At 42.9% G+C, this 25,362-nt stretch overlaps 1 protein-coding gene across 7 annotated transcripts in view; it reads left to right on the top strand.

Moving 5' to 3' along the window:
* ZFYVE26 (zinc finger FYVE-type containing 26) overlaps positions 1-25,362 on the top strand; it is a 71,962-nt gene that overhangs the window by 43,936 nt on the left and 2,664 nt on the right. For 5 of the 7 annotated variants that reach the window (XM_039535225.1, XM_039535229.1, XM_039535228.1 and 2 more), the window contains 16 exons: positions 3,138-3,384; positions 4,510-4,608; positions 9,396-9,553; positions 10,234-10,403; positions 11,437-11,468; positions 13,801-13,937; positions 14,059-14,279; positions 14,941-15,088; positions 16,289-16,498; positions 17,913-18,131; positions 19,348-19,545; positions 20,354-20,556; positions 21,351-21,492; positions 21,965-22,024; positions 23,322-23,504; positions 24,301-24,345. In XM_039535225.1, coding sequence (XP_039391159.1) covers positions 3,138-3,384; positions 4,510-4,608; positions 9,396-9,553; positions 10,234-10,403; positions 11,437-11,468; positions 13,801-13,937; positions 14,059-14,279; positions 14,941-15,088; positions 16,289-16,498; positions 17,913-18,131; positions 19,348-19,545; positions 20,354-20,556; positions 21,351-21,492; positions 21,965-22,024; positions 23,322-23,504; positions 24,301-24,345 — 2,472 coding nt within the window. The remainder of the gene's footprint in view (positions 1-3,137; positions 3,385-4,509; positions 4,609-9,395; positions 9,554-10,233; positions 10,404-11,436; positions 11,469-13,800; positions 13,938-14,058; positions 14,280-14,940; positions 15,089-16,288; positions 16,499-17,912; positions 18,132-19,347; positions 19,546-20,353; positions 20,557-21,350; positions 21,493-21,964; positions 22,025-23,321; positions 23,505-24,300; positions 24,346-25,362) is intronic. The other 2 variants (XM_039535227.1, XM_039535226.1) reach the window with 2 other exon arrangements.

Genomic DNA, 25,362 nt, shown 5'->3' with positions numbered 1-25,362 from the left:
GGAGACACAAATCCACAGTTTGAGAACTGCAAAACTAATCATCTCTGATGGTATCTTCTCGACTGAGCACCGAGTCCCACTGGGTAGATAGAAAGATAAACCTAAATATCTATACAGAAGCTCCTGCAACCCCATAAGATTGGGTCCCTAATCCACGAACTATTGGAACTCATTTACAAAACTTTTCTTAAGCATTACATGAATATATTCTCATACTATAGAATTATAATTTATAATCCATATTCCATGATAGGCAGTATGAGTCAAAAGTGTAACACACTCTTGCCAAAGGGAAGAAAAAAAAAAAAAAAGCAAACCTCCTTCTGAGATGTATTAGCAGGAGTGTTGTAAGCAAGACACGAGAAGTAATTCTTCTGCTGTACTCCAAACTGATTGGGCATCAAATGGTGGAGTCTGTGTCCAGTTCTGGGCACCACATTTCAGGAAAGATGTGGATAAATTGGAGAAATCCATAGAAGTGCAACAAAAATGATTAAAGGTCTATAAAACATGACCTATGAGAGAAGATTGAAAAAATTGGGTTTGTTTAGTTTGGAGAAGAGAAGACTGAGGGGAGACATAAGTTTTCAAGTACATAAAAGGTTGTTACAAGGAGAGAGAAAAATTGTTTTCCTTAACCTCTGAGGATAGGACAAAAAGCTTAAATTGCAGCAGGCGGTTGAGGTTGGACATTTAGGAAAAACTTCCTAACTGGTGGTTAAGCATTGGAATAAATTGCCTAGGGAGATTGTCTAATTTGCTCTTAATCTCCAGTGATGGAGATTCCACAAACACCTGTCAGGGATGGTCTAGATCAGGGGTTCTCAAACTGGGGGTTGGGACCCCTCAGAGGGTTGTGAAGTTATTACATGGGGAAGGGTCGCAAGCTGTCAGCCTCCACCCCAAACCCCGCTTTGCCTCCAGCATTTATAATGGTGTTGAATATATTTTAAAAGTGTTTTTTTAATTTATAAGGGGGGTTGCACTCAGAGGCTATGTAAAAGGGGTCATCAGCACAAAAGTTTGAGAACCACTGATCTAGATAATACTTAGTTCTGCCATAAGTGCAGCGGACTGGATTAGATGACCTCTTAAGGTCCCTTCCAGTCCTATGATTCCTTCTTGCCTTGGGAGAGGGAAAGAATTCCAAGCTTGTTCTTGGATAGAAGTAGAAAGTACAATAGCTATTTGATGCACTCTGAGCAATGGCACTGCTACCTGTGTAATACTTTGCACATATATGGTGGATTTCATTTGAGGCTCTCCAAATGCCTTCCAGACGTGAGCAGTATTATTCCAATATCTGGATGGGAGAACTGAGGTACAGAGAGAGCAGCTGCCTTTACAGAAGTCACACCAAATCCATGATAGAGCTGGGACTAGAACTTGGGTCTCCTGATTTTTGCCATCCCTTGCTCTAGCCAATGTATCCCTTGCTCTTGCCACTTGTAGGAGCAGCAGTTATCTCTATGCTCTGTGTAACTATGCACTGTATAACCCGTAGGTTCAAAAGGTCTGTTGCATCTTTCCCCTCCTCCCCCTTTTTTTGTCTCTTCTCCCTCTTTGAATACCTGTGAAGTGGCTTTCCCCCTCCCCCTCCCTCCTGGAATGCTTGTGAGATGAATGGGCTGCTTGAGCAGCTGGAAGATCAGAAGAACTCCCAGGTAGACAAGGTGTCTGGGACACTGATTAGGCAGCGATCACATGCCCAATGCATGGACACTGCCAGAAGTGAAGTGTGACCAACCAGATGCAGCCAAGTCATCTCTAGTTGCAGGCAGTGAGGCGCAGGTCCTTAAAAGGGGAAGGGGCCATGTGCTCGGGAGTGCACTCACAAGCTTGTACCTCCCGTGAAGGCCCTTCTCCTGGATTACCTGGCCACTGGTTTGCACGTTGCATTTCATCGTGCCTCAGGAAGACTTACCTTCATCGCACCATCCATCGCTGCGCTGTGGGACACTTACCTTGAAGGATCCTGACATCTCCATTGCTGTGCCTGTCCTGGGAGCGTGAGTATGCAAGTGTGAGTGTGACACTCCCTTATCCCCCCTTTCTTTTGAGCTTAGCTTATCAGTATAATAAATGTGTTGCTTTCTGCCAAACTCCGGTGGGTCATTGGTCCTCCCTAAGCTCCTGACTGGCCCGATTTCAGGTAATACCACTATGCTCCGCTTTAAGCAGATATTTACGCAAACTGAATGGATTGAAGTCTTATCTATAACTCTGCCCTGTAACATTACCAGTATCATACCTGCTTCAGTGCTCCCTAAAATAACTGGTGCATGGTCCAATACACTCTTCTGTTACCTAGCTTACCTGGTATATTGGAAAGTGGCTGTAGTAAGTGGCTGTTCTTGGGTGGGGGGGGAAATACTATCTACTGCAGGGGTCGGCAACCTTTCAGAAGTGGCGTGCTGAGTCTTTCTTTCTTCACTCTGATTTAAGGTTTCACGTGCCAGTAATGCATTTAACGTTTTGAGAAGGTCTTTCTATAAGTCTATAATATATAACTAAACTATTGTTGAATGTAAAGTAAATAAGGTTTTTAAAATGTTTAAGAAGCTTCATTTAAAATTAAATTAAAATGCAGAGCCTCCCGGACCAGTGGCCAGGACCTGGGCAGTGTGAGTGCCACTGAAAATCAGCTTGTGTAGCTGCCTTTGGCACGTGTGCCATAGGTTGCCTACCCCTGATCTACTCTCTCCCTTTTACCCTATGATGAGTGTAGTGGAACACAGCAGCAAAAAATTATTAAGGATTGGGTTAATTGTTGTTTTTGCCTGCTGTCTATTGTAGTGGGAGAACAATATTCTGCCTTTCTATAACCCATCTCACCTGACAACCGTAAAGCATTTTACAAATGCTAATTACATACCTACTTCACAGGGAGGTTGTGATATTTCATTTTACAGATGGGGAAACAAACTGTCTTGCCTCAAGAGGGTTGCCCAAGGTTACATAGCAAGTCTGAGGCAGAGCCAGGAATAGGACCCAGGCTCTCAGGTCTAGTCTTTAACCTCTAGATATCGCTTCCTCCCCCATATAGATCATTCTGCTGGGTGCTTTTTGGATGTAGACAATCCTTGGATTCTGGCTATGTGATGATGGTCTCCCTCTGTCTCCTTCCTGTGTCCAAGGTGTTGCTGACTCTTCCTGAGGCCTACCGTGCTAGCTACTCCCACCTGTCCTCCAGGCCACTGCTCATGCTGGAGCAGCTGCTCATGAACATGAAGGTGGACTGGGCATCTGTGGCCGTACAGACGCTGCACCAGCTCTTGGTTGGGCAGGAGATCGGCTTCACTGTGGATGACATGGATGCTTTGCTCTCCAAGTATTCAGCGAAAGCCCTCGACTTCCCCTACTCATTAAAAGAGAAGAGATCAGGTGACTGCATTTCAGAATTTTCCCGTCTACCAGGGAAGGCGGGGTGGAGGCTACATTGTTGACAGTTTCCCTTAAGAGCACCCTACCCCGTTTTACTGCAGGGTTTTATACAGCCAGACATCCCCTCCTTGTTCCAGCCTATGGGCATATTCTTTGAGAAGTCCTCTCCTTTTCACCACAGCAGGTGTTTTCAAAAGATTAGTAGCCCAAATAGTCTCTTTTCAGGGCCTCCTTCCTTTTATCATTTAATCTCACCCCTTTCAATGTAAATTCATTGATTGGACTTAGTATATAATAGGGTGCCTCAATAGCATCTTGCCCAAAAACAAACGTGAGTTTATGTTGTGTGGATCTAAATGGATCAAGTCTTTAAGACTTGACTCCTGTTTGTACTCTCTGCAAAACCCCCCAGTTTGGGGGCAGTTCTGTATGATTAGTTGTCTCTGCCTCAAGAGGTCTGGGACTGGAACAGCAGAGGGTGCTGCAGGTCAAAGCAGGTGCATCAGCAGAGCTGTGTGTGAGAAGCCTGCACAGCATCTGCTTGCATTATGTCTCCCTCTAATGGTTGAGCTTGTTTAATAAAATATGCATCTTTTGCTTGTTCCAGTCAGTTGCTTGCAGGAGGTCAAGTCTGATGCTGTAATATTAGTATGCGTGTTTACCCTGCCACGGAGTCAGATGATTCCTCTTTGCTTTGACCATCCTGTTCCAGTGGAGGGGAACCAAAGTCACATTAACAGTGTTGTTATATCTGTCACAACTGTGGTACTCTAGCAGAGAGTTGCAGCACCTGTCCCATTATTCATGTGTCTTTCACAATAGTCCTGTCCCTAGATATGGAGTGTGTGTGTGTGTGTGTGTGTGTGTGTCTCTCTCTCTCTCTCTCTCTCTCTCTCTCTCTGTTTAGGTCTCTAAGCAGTAAGACCTGTGTGTATAGTTTGCATGCCTTATAGTTAGTTAATTTGTGGGCTAATCTGCATGAAAGATGTTGTTGTAATTTATGTCACATGAGCTAATCCCATGTGGGCTAACACTTTTTTGCACACTGCTGTGAATGGATTATTATAATCTTCCTATTGGCAGATGAATGTATAACCAATATTTTATCTATTTCCTTTGCCCTAGATTCTGTGATTCGCACTCAAGAGAGTCTCAGTCAGGTATCCGAGTCTGACACATCATCTAAATCAGGATCAGCAGAACTGTGTCCTGCCAGTTTTCCTGGTAAGGAAAAGGTCTAATGGTCACACTGTTTCTGGTCCTCTTCTTATTCCTCCTCAATCTCCCACTCTGCCCTAATCCTGCATCCCACCCCTCTCTTTAAACTAACAGTAGTTACACACTCTGTTCAAATTCAGCACAGGTGAGGAGTAATCTAGCACTGTTTGGAGGTCTGGGAAACATGAGTTTGTAGGGAGAGGGTCTCAGTTTGGTTCTTATTAGATAGGTGTCCACATCACAAAAACCACCAGTGCAATTGGCACTAACTGTCTCCTTTCCAGGCAGTCCTGGCAGAGAAGCCAAGGGCTGAATGGGCCATGGAGACTGAACTTCCCTTTTGCTCCTGAAGATTTTCCTGCTATATCAGGCTCAAAGCAAATGGGCAGATGGTGGTGTAGGATAAGCTTATGCTGCCAGTGCTTGTACAGTATCTGTTCTGTGACTAAACAGGATTTCAAACTCCAAGGCTGTCACCTTGGCACTCCTCATTTGTTTGAGGTTCTCTGCTCGATGTCCCAATCTGGATCCCTCGTTTTGCCCCTATGACCTTCCCCCATTCCCTATTTTTTTCATTCTTTGTCGTCTGTAACTAATTGTTTTCTAAGATCAGTGGCCCCTCCTCTCTCCTGAGGGGCAGGTCTTCAGTTGTCTCAGTGGGCTCTGATCACCTGTCCAGAACTCTCATAGCCTGGCACTTGTTAGCAAAAGCAAAATAATTATTTAAAACAAAGCAAACTTTCTGAGAAGTATATGCAGGTAGAAATAAAACTTACTCAGGTCACCATCACATCAGCCCTGAGTGACATTGAAGAATATGTGAGCACATCTTCAAAGGATAAGCATTGCAATCTGATACTGAGTCTGTGCTCCCAGGGCATGACTGGCAGGAATTCCCAGCACTAGAGTTCTAAAGGCATTGATTGACCTGTCTCCTTAGAGGGTGGCATGCCTTACTGTAGCTAGTTATCAGCGGTTCATAATCAATCTGGAAGTGCACGTCAAGAGGGAGGGATCTGTCCTGGGTTGGGTTCTATTCAATATCTTCATAAATGATTTGGATAATGGCATAGAGAATACACTTACAAATTCTGCAGACAATACCAAGCTGGGAGGAGTTGAAGTGCTTTGGAAGACTATATTAGAATCAAAATGATCTGGACAAACTGGAGAAATGGTCTGAAATAGGATGAAATTCAGTAAGGATAAATACAAAGTACTACCCTTAGGAGGGAATAATCAATTGCACAGATACAAAATGGGAAATGGCTGCCTAGGAAGAAGTACTGCAGAAAAGGATCTGGAAGTTTATAGTGGATCACAAACTAACTGAGTCAACAATGTAATAGTGTTGCAAAAAAAGTGAACTTTTATCCTGGGGTGTATTAGCAGGAGTGTTGTAAGACACAAGAAGTAGTTCTTCCACTCTACTCAGCGCTGCTAAGGCTTCAGATAAAGTATTTTGTCCAGTTCTGGGCACACATTTTGGGAAAGATGTGGACACATAGGAGAAAGTCTAGAGGAGAGCAATAAAAATTATTAAAGGTCTAGAAAACATGACCTATGAGGAAAGATTGAAAAAACTGGGCTTGTTTAGTGTGGAGAAGACTGAGGAGGCACATGAAAACAGTTTTCAAGTAAATGAAAGGTTGTTATAAAAAGGAGGGTGACAAATTGTTCTTAACTACTGAGGACAGGACAAGAAGTAAGGGGTTTAAATTGCAGCAAGGGAGATTTTAGGTTAGACATTAGGAAAATTTTCCTAACTGTCAGGGTGGTTAAGCACTGGAACAAATTTCCTAGGGAGGTTGTGCAACCTCCATCATTGCAGGCTTTTAAGAACAGATTACACAAACAACTGTCAGGGATGGTCTAGGTAATACTTAGTCCTGCCTCAGTGCTGGAAAGTGGATTAGATGACCTATCGAGATCCAGTCCTATATTTCTGTGACTCTGAATGATGATAGAGGAGTTCTCCATCATGGCTGCTGCTCTTGCTGCATTTCTGCTCTTTCTTTTCAGCTGTGTAGATAACTCTTTTTTTCCTTTGGGAATTATTCTTTTCCTGACTACCTCCTTTTCCTGATGGTCTTTTTATTTAAAACAACAAAAACCTCAAGGTTTCTTTGTTTTTGTTTTTTAAAGTTCAACCTACTTTGCATACATCACCCAGCCTTAGGTTTTAAGTTTCTATTTGGTTACATCCCTACACTAGTCACATTCAGTTTCAGGAGGCTTGAGAAGCTGCCCCAAGTGATATCATAAGGGGCCCAAGTCCATACTCAAAAGTGCATCCAGAATTGCATGTGCAGATCAGGAAATTGCCTCCATAGAAGTCTGGTTAAGCCTAACTAGGAATGGTGTGATGTTTAGAGCATAATGTGAACTAACTTGTGCATGCAATTGCAGGAACCTACTTGTGGTTTCTTGTCTACTTTTGCAAGTTGACTTGGAACTCTGATTTTGAGAAGCTTTGGCCCAAGATTTCCTTTTTGGAAAGACAATACTGTTGTCATGGTCCATCCAAAAGCTTCTCATGCTTGACTGATTGTAGCCGTTAAAAGATCCCTTAGCTTCTATCTGGAACACACTAAGCCCCAAGGTGTCCATGTTTTCATTTGATAGCTTAATCTGTTGTTACACCAGCTCCACAGCGCTCGTGTAAATGGTTCCCTGATTCCGTTTTGCATTGTAATTCTTTCGCAGACCTCAATTCCAAAGTCATATCTGGTCCACTAAATCCAAGATTTACCTACATCTAGATCTAGTCTTTTGTCAGTTATGCCCAGAAGATTTGTAGAACATTGGTGCTCTTCACTATTTTGCTAGTTCAGAGTTGCATCTTGCTTTTTGCAGCTAGTTATCATTTTTGTAGAACGCTTCCTGGATTTTGTAACCCCTGGGTTTGGGATCTACTAAATTTTATTTATCTTTTCAGAAAAAAAAATTACTTTCCAGGAGCAAGAATTGCAAACATGCTATAATAGATCCCTGCTGACTCGCATATTTTCCCGCAGTGCTTTTGCAGCCTGTATGCTTCTGTCTTTTACCTGAAAAAGAAACTGCAGGGTGAAGGCAGGCTTATACCACCCCTCAGGAGGGTGAGCATGCACCAGCCATTGGTGAGGCTGTTCAATGGCTGTAGAATTCTAAAAGTTTAGAGGAATTCCCATCAGTCATGCATTGAGAGGGTGATCTTAGCAGGGTGGGGCTGTTATACCAAAACATTTCCTGAAAGCACAATTACAGGTAGGTAGCTTTTTTTTTTCCTTTTTAAATAGGCTTACAACAGGCTTTCATGCAGTAAGAAGGTTATAACGGCATCAGTGATTGAGTAGCAATAGTCCTCTCTCACTGCTTTCCTTTTCCTACTCCCTTCCTCTATCCTCAATTTTTAAAAAATCAATAAAGCTGTGCCTGTTCTTCACCATACTTATATGTTTGTCCTCATTGCCTACCCTTCATCTGCTTGCATCTTTAGATTGTAAGGCCTTCAAGGTAGAGATTTCCTCTTTTCTATGTTTGTATTGCACCCAACACAATAAGTGGGGACTGCAGTCACTAGATTTTAGCTCAAGCAGGGTGCTCTGTCTCCACTACACTCTTAAACACAGGTTAGTTAGGATGTGTTACATCACACTTTTAAATCTTAGTCTAGACGAGGTACAAGAGACACTGTAGGCAGCTTTGTGTCCTCTCAAAGAAGTGCTGCCCTGGACACTGTGCAGGTGTATGGGGGAAGGAGAGAGGAGGGAGAAACCCTTCCACTCAGCAACCACCAAGAAGCCCCACCCCAAATCATCCTGTTTCTTCTTGTGCATCTGGCATGAATCTGCGCTCTAGTGCTTGTCAGCCTGATGAACATGAAGTAACTTTATCTTAGTGGGAGCATGTTACTTCAGTTGGAGTTTAACTTGTTTCATTTTTAGAAGTAGTATGTAAGGGAATTTGAATGGGTTACAGGTGTAGTAAAGGGTCACCATGCCTTTCACATCCAGGAGCCAATTCCTGTTCAACCCAGGTTGGTAGTGAATATTTGACAGCTTTTGATTTGTGCAAATACTCACATCCCACAAACCACTACAATTAATAGCACCAACAAGAGGCCAAGTTAGCAGTCTCAGTAGTGAGACCGAGGATTTAAAAGGTCATGGAGACTAAATTGTCCTTTTGCCATTCAGAATTGATTCCTCCAGGCCAAGGATGTGATGTGATGGTGAAGCAGGGGGTGCATTGTGAAGTCTAGGCTGCTGCTGGCCCATGTTGTAGTTGTGCTGGTGTGAAAAAGAAAAATCAGTCTCCAGGGATGTCAGTCTGGCACTTCTGAGCAGCACAAAATATAGCTGTATGAAAGCATTTGTATTTGGCATTGCATTCCTGCCTTGTAGAGTCTCTCCATGTAAGATTGGTTGCTGACAAGGCACAAACAAGCCCAAAGATCACTTTTCTCCAGGTGTGGTGGGGATAGTAATGTATGTCTGCAAACACAAAAGCGAGATTTGGCTGAGGTAGTAGGTACTGAAGTGACTGGAAGAGTTTGCAGTCTCTATTAGCATATGTTGTTGCAAGATGGCAAGAAGCCTCCTGTGCATTTAAGAAAGATCTTGTTACTTTAAGTATCAGAATGCGTTATGGTATGATGTACCATGTCTAGCATGGAGGGTTGAAAGCTATTAGTAATCTTTTCATTGGTAACCAAGAGGGTCAGTCTGACTGCTTTAGCATGTGGTGTGGTCTCTGAAATTCCACTAAGCAGCCTAAATCCAATTCCACATTTGGCTTGGTTCTCCAAGGTATCATCCAATCTTCAAGTCCGAGAGAAAGAAGCCTGCCTCGGAATCTGCTTCCTCAAGAGTTTGTGCCACCTGAGGTGCCACCACCAAAGCAGCAATGGATCCCCGATGAAACTGAAATTACATGCATGGTCTGCAAAACAGAACGTTTTACTATGGTAAGATACTCCTAGGACTGTGGTGGGGCATGTGTTGGTTGTTTGGTTTTTTTGTTTTCCCTCCAGCCGGTGATTTAACATGAAAGCTAATTCAGATGGACTGTTTCCTAGGCGCCCCCTGTGGCGCCTAGGAAACTGTGGTGCTAGCAGTTTGTCCCTTATAATGTTGGTATCGTCCAAATTGCCAGTCAAACAGATGTTGAGGGGGGAGATTGAGGGTTAAATGTATTTGAGGTGACAGGCTACACTGATGGCTCCTGAAAGATCTTTCTGGGGCAGGTGAAGTGATAGAAATAGAGCCTAGGAAGGGGAAATTTGATCCTGGGAAAGTAAACTGCTAAGGGATCTTGTGGAATGTCATCTTGTTCTTTTCCAATCAGACACAGTCTACGGAACTTCTGCATCTGGAGAGCTAAAAGCTGAAAAGCCGAAGACTTTGGCAAACTAGTCCCAATTGGGCACATGGTTTTTTCCCAAAAGGTGGTGATGGCAGGGAGGGACAATCAGTGGGCAGACCTTAGAGAGTCTTGAAGCCCGAAATGAACAGGAGTTATTTGCTCTTCATTGTTTTTAATAGGGTAAATTTACCTATGAGCTGAGTGGCTCTAATAAAGGAGAGAAATGTCAGCTGCTAATCTACTACACTCTTCCAATTAAGCACAATTTCTCTTGTGTCTCAGTTTAATAGGCGCCATCACTGCAGACGTTGTGGGAGATTGGTGTGCAGTTCTTGCTCTACCAAGAAAATGGTGGTGGAAGCTTGTAGAGAAAATCCAGCTCGTGTATGTGACCAGTGCTACAGCTACTACAACAAGATTTGTCCACCTGGCTTAGTCCAAGACACAAGCATGTAGGTCCTTGCATACAAGTTCTGCATAGTTCCATGTACCCCTCTTCCCCAGCTCTGTATGTGTGAGAGACAGCATAAGTACAGCACCGTGCTTTAATCTGACCAGGAGGAACCACCTCCATGGATTCAGAAGTAAGGCTGTGAATTAAGTAGCCCTTGGAGATTGCCAATCAAGGGTTTTGTGATGTGGATGTTTTCCCCTGAGAATTGGACTGAAACTCATTTCATACAGACTCAGTGAGCTGGTGGAGGGTGTGGTGAGGAAAAGTGGGAGAGCAGTCACCTCTATGCTTCCTGCCCTGCTATCAGTGGGCCTACTGGGAAGAGATGAGCACAGTGCAGTCTTGAAAAGGGACATGAGGGGAAAATGAGCAGTAAATCGGGAGCTTACGGCATTTCCAAAATATATCAACAGGACCCTAATGCTCTATTGCCCAACACTGAGCCTGAGCACCTCATGTTGCTTTTTCTTCAAATCTGTGTCTGTGTGTGTGTGTGTGTGTGTGTGTGTGTGTGTGTGTGTGTGTAATAAAATAAATTTTGTTTGTCTGTGTGGGGCAATGAAGCCAAGGGGGGGTGGGGCAAGTAGGTTGGACAATAAAGGATTTGAGTATTTCTTGTTCTTTCTGTACTGTGGCTGGTGGTGTGTGGAGATGTGAGGTAGCATAATCTGGAGGCAGACCCAGAGACCTGCATGCTAGGAACTCCTGAGTTTTAATCTCAGCCCCGTCACACTCTTCTTTGCCCTTAAGCAAGTCTCTTAACTCCTTACTGCCTGTTTAATACCTCCAGAAGGGAAGGTATTGTAAGGATTAATTATTTAATGTTGGTGAAATGCTCTTAGTGCCACATACTTACTTATTTTTCCATCTGTATATTTTTTGGGGAGGGGAGGTCATCAGTTATTTTTGATAACTAATGCTACAAAAATGTTAGCAATATTGATCGAGCCTTTGTTTAACCACCAGGCTTTAATCACTCTTTCCTCAGTGTGTTGGAATGAGTGTGAAGCTTCTGTCTCTCTGTTTTACAGCACAAAAGAGGAAGATCAAGACTTGATGGAAGGTGAGAACAAAGTAACGTTCAATTTCTGCTTTTAAAAGTGCACGATTGTCATCTTTATATTGCTAGTAAGCTGGAAGCTGTGCTGTAGCTAAAGGATCCAACAACACTTCCATTAACAAAATCTCTGCTGTTCTCAAATATCTTTAGTCTGAAGTTAGGCATGCAGGAAACTATGAATGGAGTTGAGGATTGAGCTGCTGGGTTCCAGTTCCAGCTCGGAGACTGACTAATTGTATGACCCTGGGCAAGTCATTTAACCTCTCTGTGCCTCAATTTCCCCATCTGTAAATAGTGTTGAGACTTCATTCGTATTTATAAAAGCACTTTGCTCTTCTCAAGCATCTTCATACAAAGGATCTGAAAGTACCTCATTATAAAAATTGAAGTATTTTTCTCTCTGGCTGCTGGTCTAGGACCTGTGGATCTTGCAAGCATTTGTTCTGGTCTTCCGGAACATTTCTGGGTCTGGCAGGTCATGAAAAAAGGGCCCACGAAGTATGGGTGCTAGTGGAAATACTGAAATTCTTCTAGTAACTAAGGTTAAAACATAAAAGTTTTTGAAGCTTCTCAGTAGTTCCACAAACCATAAATACAAGCTAGTATTTTCCTCTCTCCCAGTGAAGTGTGGCAAGCTGTTTGTTGTTGAAAACAGATCTTGCTGCTCTGTTCCAGAGGAGCTACAATGGTCAGGTGAAGAGCAGCTAGTATCAGATGTCTAATAAATACAAAGATAAATACCTCAGACTAAAGCAATTGAAAATGGAACTTCTGGTCAGTTGCTTCTGGAAGATCTTTGTCTTCATTACTTTGTTCAGTCTTTCATTTGCGACCAATATTTAGTGCACTTCAGTTCATTGGACCTGTGTAGTTCCTCTTGAGTAAGGCAACAAAGACAGCTGCATGGGACTTGGACAGCCTCTTAGACTTAGCAGGGGAAAAACCGCAGCAAAGTGATACTAACTTTATTGTGGGACTATGGGGATGTTTTGCTGAATAAGGATATTAAGAACTTAGATGTCACTCACACTTTTAAAATGGGCTTGTTCTGATTGCCATAATTTTCTGTATATCTTAAGGTTTTATATTGCTGCCTGTCATGGTACAGTCAGAGTACATTTCATGTAAAGTCCATACCAATAGATAGTCCTTGGTGGACTTTGTGGAGTCTGTGGCATTTCCCCCTTTTCAGGGAAAAACTTTGCTTGATGTAGAATTTGGGTTTTGAAAGGGGGTGTTAGCTGGCTTTTTTGGCTCAGTGTTGTCACTTTTAGCATCTAGTATCTCAAATCACTGCCTCAGAAGGGTAATGCTTCCCAAGTTGCTTTAAGATGGCCTGCAGCTTTGGTCTGACTACAGCATATGTCAATTTTGGTGGGAAAGATTCTCAGCTCAGAATTAAATTTGGGCCCAAAAAAGCCAGATCGACCTGATTTTCATGATCCCATACCTCATGAATTACAGTACCAGGAAGGGTGACCAGATAGCAAGTGTGAAAAATCTGGACGGGGGTGGGGGGTAATAGGAGCCTATATAAGAAAAAGACACACAAATCTGGACTGTCCCCATAAAATTGGGACATCTGGTTAGCCTAGTACCAGGGCTAGAAATGAATGCTGTATATCACTTGAAACCTGAGATCCCTAGCTTTCCAGAGATTAGAGCAGATACTCTTAGCGATCTCAGTTTGAGATACTGGACCTTTTTAAAAACTCATTGGTCTGGTCCCTCAAACTGACAGTACTGTTCTAGCATTGCTCCAGAGCTACTGGATCTTTTTTTCAGCTTTGGGTTAAGGTTGCTAGGCTGCAAATCTTAAAAAGAAACTAAATAAGTAGGTAAGTCATTTAGTGCTTCATCTACAATCAGTTTATTTATTCCCCTTCTCAGCCTCAGTGACTTCCCTTCCACCACCCACAGAGCACTTATCTCCACTGATCTTCTGAGAAAAAAAACACAAATATTGTAGCTCACAGGTGGTCAGAAAAGAAGGTGGATATACTGTAATGGAGTGGCACCAAAAGGGTTAATCATGAAAAATACACTGAATTGGGGATATGGGTGTTTATTGAGGAAGTATTTTAGACAGTATAGGAATTGATGTTTGGGAGTGGAAATCTGCTACTGAGCATATGCGATAGCTGCTTTCCGTGGTTCTGTGCTGTGCGTGTTGTATAGGTGAGATTGTTTCATCCCTCTAACTTCTGGAGTGTGTGCTGAGAACAGCACAGGTAGCTCTGATGATAAAGCATACAGAATAACTTTGTGACATGCTTTCCGCTTGATTTGCTGCCCTTTCCAGGATGATTTTGATTAACTGGTTCCTCTTTCTCAGCAGTACAGACCTGTGGTAATGGAGGTTTGGATTACTCTGTAGTGATGCGAGTACCCAAGGCAACTGAACTTGAATGGCTTCTTTCTCTGAGTGAAGATGAAAATGAAATTGTGCGTAATGAATTTTATTATGAACAGGTAAGAGCCTGAGAGACAGAGAGGTGAGTCCAGTGTAACCGGTTCCCTTTAGAATTCTATTAAGTGCTGGTGCAGTGTCCATTTACAAGCTCTTGGGTCTTTCTTTGCTCTTAATTGACAGGCCCCTAGTTCTTCCTTGTGTATTTCCATCCTCAGTCTGCACTCAGATAGCACAGCATGTGGCCACCAGCTGATACAGCGCTGCTGCAAATTGTCCCAAGGTCTGATTAACCCTGAGGTGGATGCTGGGCTTCTCATGGACATCATGAAACAGCTGCTTTTCAGTGCCAAGATGATGTTTGTAAAAGCTGGAAGGAGCCAGGATCTAGCTTTGTGTGACAGGTAAATTGCCAGCTGTCCTTTGGGATTAATTGGAGCTCTTAGCTTTCCTTTAATGAATTTAAGTAGTGTTGAAAGGTGCTGGACTAACATCTCTAGAGGCCAAAGTCACCTGTTTATCCACAAAATCAATACTGGGAATACTAGACTCTTGGAGTAGATGGGAATAAATCTCCCTGACTGTTTAAACTTGCTGCTTTTGCTATGGAGGATTTTTTTTTTCCAAGCTTAACATTTTGCCTGTTTTCAGATGCTTATTTAGTGTAGGCTTTTACAATGGTACTTGTCAGGAATTTGAATTTTATTCCTTCCTGGGGCATCAGTGTAAGGCAGAATAGAGTGGGAAGTGTAATGCAAGGGGTCCCAACTGTTCAGACCAGACGTGGCAGTAAGTTAGTGTCCACAGGCTGTATTAGCCAGTCTGGTTGAATGAGAAGCAGAGAGCCGGAGCAGCGAACTGGCTCTAGGACAGTGCATTAAGGAAGGGAAGTAGAACTAGAGTACCAGAGACCAATTGGGTGATTTCCCAACCATTGCTACTTCCAATGTAAAAGATGCTACAGGCATAAGGGCTTTCAAGATCCTTGCTAATGAGCCTTAGAGCATAGTGATATACTGGGCGTGGACATACCCACTCACTTCATTCCTGCTTCCTTCCAAACAGTTACATCAGCAAGGTGGATGTGTTGAATATTTTAGTTGCGGCTGCCTATCGCCATGTACCATCTCTGGATCAGATTCTGCAGCCTGCAGCAGTAACAAGGCTAAGAAATCGGCTTTTGGAAGCAGAATACTATCAGTTAGCTGTTGAGGTAACAAAAACAGGGGGATGAAGGTGGTTTTTTTTGTTTTTTTTGTTTTTGTTTTTAAAAAAGGAGTTTATCATCTTAGATGGCTTGCTTTCCCCCACTGAGCTTAATTGATGTGATCTCTGATATTAAAATACAAATCAGTTACTGATCTTTGTTCATAAACTATGGGATGTGATTAAAAAAGGAAAAACTTATGAAATATTTTTAGATGTTCAGTTTAACAGTGAGGTGCATTCTGCTTGGGAACAGTCTGCCAAGGAAGTGATGGGAACCCCATCATTTGGTCCAATTCCAACTAGGACAGGCAAAAAACTAGAAATGCACTGTCAGGAACAACCCCACATTGGTAGGGGAGCTAGGACATCCAGTCTAATAGATCTTTCTTATCTGCAACTTCTAGGGTTCTGTGATTTGATTTGTACTTAAGGACTCCCAGAGGCCTGCTAGAACAACTTTTGAAAAACATTCACTTGTGAGACAATGATAAAACCTTGACAGCTCATCTGGTCATATGGCTTATCCTCTCCATTCTGCCTCCCCTACCCCCTTGATTTCATAAGTCTCTGTACCATCACAGTTGTTATGGATAGGATTATGATGACACAAACAGGCTTAGGATTTCTAGTAGGGAATAAGCAGCATGAGCAGATGAACTGTTAAACAAAAATGATTCCTGTTTACATGCAAACATCTCTGCTAGAAAACATCATCCCCCAGTTTCTTTATCAGCAGAATTATGTGAAACTGAGTGTTGCCAAAATGTTTCCAAGAAGCATCAGCAAGTCTATAAACAGAAAACAACTAACACGTCATAGCCCTTCCTAAACCACAGACCTGTTTAGTGTTGTTCTGTTCTTGTAATAAAACTATAAAATCTACTATGAAGGAGAAAATTACTTTATCTTTAGGAATGTAAAAACTGTTGGATTGAACTTTCGTTGACCATAGATTGATTAAACTCTTCCATTACATTTGCAATAGGAAAATGCTTCCATAATCAGAGTTTATGGGTAGTTCAGTAGTTGGTATTTAAGGTCACTAATGTGGAACTGATAAAGGCATTTCTTACTGTACAAGAAAACATTTCTTCTCTGGGAAATGGAAGGTCACAGATTTAGATTAGGAGTGTAATTATCTGCTTCTCCTGTTTTCTGTGCTGTCTCTGTATTATGTACTACTAACTAATGATTTGGGGTTTAGGTTTCTACAAAGACTGGGCTGGATCCAGGTGGAGCATGGCATGCCTGGGGCATGGCTTGCCTTAAAGCTGGGAACTTAAGTTCAGCAAGAGAGAAATTCAGCCGATGCTTAAAGCCACCCTTTGATCTGAACCAGTTGAATCATGGCTCAAGGCTGGTCCAAGATGTGATACAGTATCTGGAGTCCACCGTGAAACCTGTAGTCTTGGTGGTAAGAGGTTATTCTACCTGCTCTGGAGAACTGTACCAAAAACTGTCAAAGTCCTGAGGCTTTGGCACAGTTCTTTAGGAAAAACATGATTCCTAAAGGGGGAGGTGGGACATCCATAGCATATTATAGGGGTTACTGCTGGAGCAGTATTATGCAGCTGCTTTTGTCTTTGTGACATAATTAGCATCTGGAGCAGATGGTGAGATGATTTGCACCAGAAATACTGAAGCCTGTGCAGAAGCCCCACTGGCTGCACCCCACAGTCAGTGATTGACAGCAGAATGATGGGATTCCGTTTGTGTAGTGTTGTGCCCAGTAGATGGGAAAGAAGCTCATCTTTTGAAGGTTATGCAGTAATGCAGAGGCCCATCTGACTGCTGTTTGGAGGCCAGTGTGAAATGGGGTGGAGGTCTCAGTCTAGTTCTTAATGAATTGGTGTCTATGTCGCTATATATCAGAAGTGGCACTAACTTCCCCCCTTGTTGGTCTCAGAGGCAGCAAGGATTGCATGAGTCCTAGAACTCCTCCTCTTTCCTTCCACCATCACTGATGCAGCCCTTCCAAATTAACTTGTGGTATTATGACAAAGGTCATCGTTAAGAAGCCTGCATTTTTGGTATCAGTTCTCTGTTGTGTGGCTGGAGAACTTTGTTTTCCCAGACTAACAATCCAGAATCTGTTTCCAGCACTAGCTTTGCTTTAACACCACCCCCAAAAAACCTTTATCAATTGCAGGTGGAAGTTCAGTCTCTCTTTTGACTAGCATTGCTTTAGTAATTAAACCAACTTTTATATCTTTATACAGAGCATACAAAGTGTCTTTATGAAGAGACTAAGTTCTATCCAGCTGTACAATGTGATGCTGCATCTCTTTTGTCAAGAACTTCTGATAGTCATGTAATGGTTGAGGGTGAAACTTGGGACCTCAGAACCTCCAGACTGAAAATGTTCCTTTTAGAATTTATATAGTTTGAGTTTACTGTAAGCTATAATTAGGTACAAACAAAAATTCAGGCTTTGAATTTTTAAATAAACTGGTATCCCAAGAGGGCTTTCTCCCTATGATTATAGTTGTGCTCCTAAAATTTCTGGTCTTCTGATAAAACAGCAAGTCAGGGAGTAAAGTGCATATCCTCAATGGAAATATCTTTAAAAAACAAACCTCCTATAAGGACCCATTCATATTGGAACAGAACCACAGTACCTACAGTCATGTTTAAACATCATTGCGGCTAGCAAGGTTTGAATACAGTTTCCCTATCCAGTAATATGGCTGGAGTTTCATCCCATGTATACCCCAGTAGAAAAAGAGGGGGTTGGTTGATACGCACTAACCCCAGAGAGGTTTTGCAGAATAGTCTTCCTATTAATTGTTCCTGGACAATCCCATGTCATTGATTCTCTGTCTTAATAGCAGGACGATGACTACTTTGCCACATTGAGAGACCTGGAAGCAACCCTGAGGACACGAAGCCTGTCTCTGGAGATGATGTCCGAAGGGAAGATCCAACACAACAGCTACTATCAAGAGTGCTTGTTCTATTTACACACGTATGGCACCAACCTAGCGATCATTAGCTTCTACATGAGACACGACTGCATGCGAGAAGCACTTCTGCATTTGTTAAATAAGGTGAGTAATGAATTCTGCTGGCAGTGTCAGAATCTGCTCTTGTATCATCTAAACTGGAGCTTTGAAAGGATTAGGAAGACTTCTCCCTTCCAAACTGGTGACCAGGATTGTACAGTATCTATAATGACTGAGTGCAAAATCCAGCATACTCTCTTTCCTCTGAGGCTTGCACTATTTATAATCTTATTGACTAGTCTCTGTGGATTTATTCTAGATGACTGAACGTCCATGTCATGTAGAACATTAACTAGCACTGCTCCATCTTGGAATTATTATTGCCTCATCCTCTTGCCAAAGTAGTGAAGGCTAGAGAAGAGAGAGCCACTTTCTGTTCTCCTCCAATACTATCAATTCACCAGTTCTTACCAGCATGAAAGCTACTGAAAAATACTTAAAACTTCTAGTGTGTGTGTGATTTTACCTGGTTCATTGTTTTAGAATTGAAATAAATTTGGCATAGAACATACTGATTGAAATACCTAACTCCATTATCCCCAATCTGTTAACTTGTTTATTAATAGGTAATTGTTTAAGTGGCCTTATCAGCTCTGGTTTCTCTTTATATCACCAGTGTGATTGCTATAGTTAGAATTGAGAAGGTCCATTCTAAGCCCTTATTCTCAGTTATCTTTTGAACATATCCTACATGTTCTTAGCTTAGAAGTGAATTGTTTTTTGTTTTGTTTTGTTAAGAAAATTTGCTTGCTTTTGAGAGCCCAGTGGTGCAATAAGCAGTTTTCCACCAGTAAAATTTTTCAGGTAATTCAAAACAATTTTAGGTTGAAAACTTCCTACCGCAACTTGGACAGTGAGACTTCAAATGGCAGTTCTCACTTTCCGGTTCTCTTACTGCAGTGCAAGGTTTTTTTGGTGCTAAGGCTCTCACCACTGCAGGGGAAGGGTTCCAATGAAAAGTTAACCTGTTTCCACCAAATGTGTTTTTGTTAAAAACATTTCTGTGCATACTGGGTTCTGTAACTTGTGCTATGCAGTGTTTTTTTTTTTTAAATAGCAAACCCAGTCACTACCCTGAATGCAGTGATTAAACAACGTGATAGCACCCCTTTAAAAACAGTTCACAGCCAGCTATGTGCTGGGTGCCTGCCTGTGCCCAGAATGTAGGGTAATCTCTCTGTCACTGGTATTCCCTTCAGTGGCAAGAGAAAAGCCAATTCCTGCAGCTGATTCGCCTCAAGCTCCCTTTTCCCCACTGTAGGAGAGCCCACCAGAAGTGTTCATTGAAGGGATCTTTGTCCCAAGTTATAAAAGTGGAAAACTGCACATGTTGGAAAACTTGCTGGAAACCATTGATCCAAGTCTGGAGAGCTGGGGTATCTACCTGATTGCAGCCTGCAAACACTTGCAGAAAAAGAACTACTACCACATTCTGTATGAACTACAGCAGTTTATGAAGGTATGGGTGGGGTGTGGGCCCCACTTTATTGCTGAAATAGTGAATAGTATCACTCTATTCGGCGATATTACTCAGGTGTTAAACTCTGCGTTGGTCACGTTATGTTTTTCTGTGTATTCCCTGGGGTTTCAGTTGAAAAAGTATTCATCTGTATCTTCCATATGCTCCATCCCTAGCTGTTGTGTAATGTTGCTGTGCACTGTTAAGCAGCTGTTCTGTCTTGTCTCGGACTGGTTATGTTTCTATACTCTGTCAAATGATTCCTGTGTGTCGTTTTGTACCACACTTTGGGATCCTTTGTATTGATAGCTGTTGTTGAAATTTAAGACCACTTAAATGAGAGAGTAACTGCAGAGTCCATGTCTGCAGTTGTTTCCTGTTTCACATTTTCTAACTGTAAGATTGTCTTGTGGCCGGTGAAGTCCTTGTGCTTTTCAGATACATAGCATGTCTTTTGCTTGTTTTAATTTTTATTGAATATAAGCTGCTAGGAATTTTCTGATCCTAGGAAGACCCCAGGCAATACTGTCTATTCATATCTGCTGTGCTTATTGTCATGAATCTGGTCTTGTTGCACCATCTTATCTGATGCTTTAATTGTATGCCCTCTTAGGGAACCATAATGTTTGCTTTGTGTGAGCATTTTAGTACCGACAGTCAAAGTAGCTCTGAAGATGTTCTGCCTATGGGTGCTCTCAGTCTTCTCAGCTTCTGAGATTCTTATAGTGTTTCTCAACATCACAGATCATAGTCTTGTTGTCAAATGATTCCCCCTTTTAAAAGTTCATTACTTGTTTGTTTCTTCGAGGATCATGTCCGTGCTGCCATGACCTGCATTAGATTCTTCACTCACAAGGCAAAGTCTTACACAGAGCTGGGAGACAAACAGAAATGGCTCCTGAAGGTCAAGGACCACCTCAAAGTCTACCTGCAGGAGGTTTCAAGGAGTTCCGGAAGGAAAAAAGCTGCTTGCACTTTTCGGAAGAAAATGACAGCCACTGACGTGTCAAGGTATCTGCAAAACAGAAAATGAAGCTCTGGGAATGAGGTTTCACTTGAGGCTTGTCTTGATTAGGAAAACTGGTTGAGTTTAGATTGGGCTTAGCTAACATACTCTAGCTAAGCCCAACCTAAAATCAATCTTTTTCTAGTCAAGACAAGCCTCAAGTGACAGAATGTCAGTCTCTGTACCACCTACCCTCCTGTATGTAGGCAAAACTGATATGGATGTAGTCATGCAATTTACATTCTGTTTGCTAAACTTATTGCCTGAATAGTAGCAGAGCTAAATGTGAGCTTTAGAAGCAAGTTAGATAGTTAACTGAATTTCCAAACATTAAAATGTTAGAAGTTTAGTCCTCTCTTTCTAACTTTTGGAGTGTCAATAACTACAGTTTTCTTAAGGTCTATTTTCTTCTAAAGTTACTGAAACTTTTTCACACTTGACTGCAGTTTAACAAAAATTAGTCATTTTGTGTGTGTCTGGGAGTTGTTGTTAAGGATCCACAGCTGGTCGGTGTGCATAATGCTGAAATTCAGGTGAGCACTCGTAATGCACGTTTCCCATGCAGTTCTGGAGAGCACTTCAGTGCAGCAGCTGGGATGAGACAGAAGGAGCTAATGTTAATATTACTGTATGCCCAAGTCAAACAACAGCTAAAATAGCCATTTTTAATTTGTTACAGACATATCTACCTTTTGAGACACTTTCAGTAAAGTAGTAATTTGTGGCCGGAGCATTTCATTAATAGTTGTGTGAATGCATCTGTGTAGCCAGCTAAATGAGATTTTTTTTCCCAAACTAGGCACATCAATACAGTTGAGCTACAGATGGAAGTCACCAAGTTCCTGCATCGGTGTGAGAGTTCGGGGACCTCTCCGATAACTGGCTCAACCTTGCCCACACTCTTTGGAAACAATCACATGAAGATGGATGTAGCTGGCAAGGTACTAGCTGCCATTTAAAACATAACATTGCTGCCTTAACTTGACCTGTTCTGTGGATTAAAGGATGATTTGGGGGCCTAGAGCACTTATCTGGACCTTCAAATAATACAAAAGGTACTTTTCAGTTGTAGCTCTCAGTGCATTTTAAAGGTAGGTAAGTATCCTTATCCTTATGTTACAGGGGGAGAGAAGTTAAGTAACTTGCTCACCATGGGGCACCTGACAACAGAACTCATGTCTTTGCCTCTCCCTCTCTGGATCATGCTGCCTCCCATTGTTAGAGACACTCCTTAACAAGGCTGTAAATTGCCTTTTGGCAAATGCTATTGCAATGTTGAACTCAGGCAAGAGGCAGTAAGATGCCAGGGCTACTTTTGTGCAAGTGACTTCATTTCCTTATGAGTTTTCTACACATAACCAAATGGTGATGTCTCACTTTTCCCTATTTCTAATGTTGGCAATTTCTTCTCAGGTCATGCTGGAAGGGAAGAACATTGAAGAAGGTTTTGGAATTGCATTCAGAGTCCTCCAGGTATGGAAAACCTAAGAAGTTGCTGCATGTAAGGTTGATCCCACTCCTGTAAAGCACCACTGTTTATTACCAGACCCATTGCATCAGGTGGGGAAAACAAGTTTCAGATCTGTCCCCATGTTTGTGTAAAATACAGACCAATCAATTATGTAGGTTCTAAACCTCCGTGCATTGTCAGGGACCCCGCTCTGCCAAGGAAATGAACTGCCTGGCCAGCTTTTAGTTTAGAGGGTCACTGATATCAGCTTCCAGATCTAATTAAGCTACTCTTTCTTTTTTTGAGGGAGGGAGTCGAGCTTAATTTTCAAGGTTCCCCTGTCTGTGTGTCAATGTCATGCTGGCAGTTCTGAGATCTCTAGATCAGCCAGAAGGCTGTCTTGCTGTGCACCTGAATAAACTGGTGCCCGCTCAGCCACCGAAGGAGAGGAGATTAGAGGAGGGGGCACTCTGATGGGAGAGAACAAGTGAAGGAAGGGGCTCCAGGCACCATGTGAAGAGAAAACTAGGGCACTGCCTGCTCTGCTGAGAGATGGGTCTGGTCTCTTCAGAGCCAATTAACTTGCCTCCTTGCTCATCCACAGAGTTAGCAATGCATTCCCTTCCTCCCTGCTGCTCTCCCAGAGTAACCAACCAGTGTTCTCCACTGCTTTGCACCTTCCTCAGTCACTCACACGGTACAAAGTGCTACCCCAGGTGTGAATGGAGAATTCCGATTTGGTAGCATTTGACACCCACTCTGCACAGGTGTCAGTGACTGTGCAGGATATGGAGGCAGTGAAGAAACAGGCCCAGAGCTGGCGCTATGCTGTTCCCAGAGCCTGGTCATCCAGGGAGCAGGAAGTATTTAATTGGAAACTGTCCCTGTTTTTGGAAATGTGTCTCTCCAGCATGTGTGGCTGGCTGAGGCTGAGATATTTGCCAGCATGATACTAGTAGCCCAGGTGCTTAGCTGAGAAGGACCCACGTTAGTAGCTTGGTGGAGTGCAAGGAGAGTGAAGCAGACTGCAGCTGCCCAGATTTCCAGTGCAGAGGAGTGGCTCCTGGAAACTAGGGTCCCACTGTGATCTGAGTGGCCTGGCCTTTCGGGGCAAAATGGCATGCTAGGCCCTCTTGCCCTGAGGGCTGTACTTCTGTATGGAAAATGAGGGTGGCAGGGGACTGTGTTTTAGAGCAGTGTGACTGTACTTGAGCCACACTTTGCTCTCCTAGCAGCAGAGTGCTCCTCCTCTGGGCAGGCTTGGTAGAATCTGCCATGACTGAACATGCTGCTTTGATACTTTCCATTTTCCCACTTTAGGACTTCCAGCTGGAGGCTGCAGCTGTATACAGTAAAGTGGCCAAGGCGCTGGTGAAGCAGCAGAACTACAGTGAGATCCGGCAGCTCCTTAAATGCGTCAATGAGTCTGGAGTTGCAGCCAAAAATGATGGGGATATCATCATCCTAAACTGCCTGGATGAGTTTAAGGATATTCCCTCTGAGGTAATGTTGCCCCCATGGCACTGTCTTCTGAGGTGGGAGTAGGCTAGAAAGGGGACAGTCTCTTGCCTCTCAGTATCCATACCCTGCAATGAGACATGCTGTCAACCTCTTCTGGCCCCTTATTTCACATGTTCTATCTCAAGAGAAATCAGTGAGCATCTGCACAGGGGAATGGCTGTTCGGGGGATGTGATTGTCTAGCTGCAGGGTCCTTTTCCTCAAATCTCCCAGCAAGGTGCTGTGCAAGTGACACCCAGGAGACATCCTTCTACCAGTGGGATCCTCCCTTACACTGCTGTTTGGGATGAGGAGGCGTGTCTTTCCCTGAAGATCCCTTGCTGATAGAGAGGGCACATGGAGGAGGGAGCACAGCCATGTGTGCCCCCCAAGCATTTCTGCCTGTGTAGGAAGCCACCCGTTAAAATTGCCCAGCTCATCACAAAGCCTTTACGTTGCTCTGTGTGTGTGTTGCGTGGAGGTGGGAAACCAGGAAGATCTCTATGAAGCTACCACTGCGTAGAGGGGGGCAGGAAGTCCTGATGGGGAAAAGCTGCCCTCATGGGGTTCCTTGAAGACATAACAGTGGTGTTGGGCCAGAAGGTAAGCTGCAGTAAAAGGGAAGATTTGGGCTTAGCACCTGGCGCCTCAGGAACCGGGACAGTTGATGGCTGAGATGATTTAAACACCTTGCTATCATTTCATCTGTGCAATGTTTTGATCTGATAGGCTATAAAGATATAATGGTTTGCAATCTACAGTCCTCTAATTGTCACCTGCTTTTCCCCTTTGGGATACAGGATCTGGACAATCTGATCCAGGATATGGACAGCGATGAAAACAAGGTGAGTAAAGTGTAATAGGAAACTCTTAACCTGCTGTGGGAACGCTGAGCCTGGAAACCATAGCTTCTCAAGATTGAGCTTAGATACCTTGTAAGTGCCTGATCTCATCTCTTCTCCCCAACAGTGGGAGTGAAGTGTCCCAAAAAGTTAGAGACCCTTAGGTCTCTGAGAGCTACTGTGTGGGACTTAAAAGCAATGCAAAGATGCAGTTGGTTCTTTTTGGTTCTTCCTACCTATTTTCTCATAGATGCACTTAATTTCCCAGTGGCAGCAGGCAGTTGATAGGAATCTGTGTGTATCTATGGAGACCAGCATTGAGCTTATTATTATTCCAGTGTTATATTATTGCCATTGTGGTAGGCCACACCGTCCTTTATCTCATTGATTTGGTAATTCCTCTTCTTTGTAGACTCTGCTAAGACTGAAATACATGGCTTCTGTTAATTATATACACTGCACTTCTCTACTGTCTTTTAGTATAAGGCTCTCAAATAATTTTACATTCACAAATAGGTAAATAGTGTCTCTTCCCATTTTATAGATGGAAAAACTGAGGCCCAGGGGTCATGTGACTTTCCAGGGTCACATGCAAATCAGTGGCAGAGCTGGGACTTGAACTGAGGAGTCCTGATTCCCACTGTCCTGCTCTGACCACTAGACATGCTGTTCTACATAGGCTGAGAAATTGGATTTGATTTCTGTCACTGCAATAAGTTCAATGCTACAGTGACCCTAATGTGAGCCTTTGAAAGAACTAGGCCATGGGCAGAATGCCTCTGTGAATCTTTTCTGTTCAGATATGGAGGTTTTCAAGCATGAACTACACATGCGAGAAGCCTGATTTTGGTTCCATGATGATCAGCATCCAAGTTCTAAAAGCCAGTGACAGACGCTTAAATTTTAAAAAGTCTAATGCACTGGCCCTTTGTAGTACACTTCTTATAGCAGAACCTGGCCTGTGCTACATCACAATTCACTCCCTCTCTAAATAGTACAGCCTACTGAACTAGATTTCCC

The sequence above is a fragment of the Mauremys reevesii genome, linkage group 4 (genome assembly GCF_016161935.1).
Source record: "Mauremys reevesii isolate NIE-2019 linkage group 4, ASM1616193v1, whole genome shotgun sequence".
Lineage (NCBI taxonomy): Eukaryota > Metazoa > Chordata > Testudines > Geoemydidae > Mauremys > Mauremys reevesii.
This window is presented reverse-complemented; position numbering and strand designations above follow the sequence as displayed.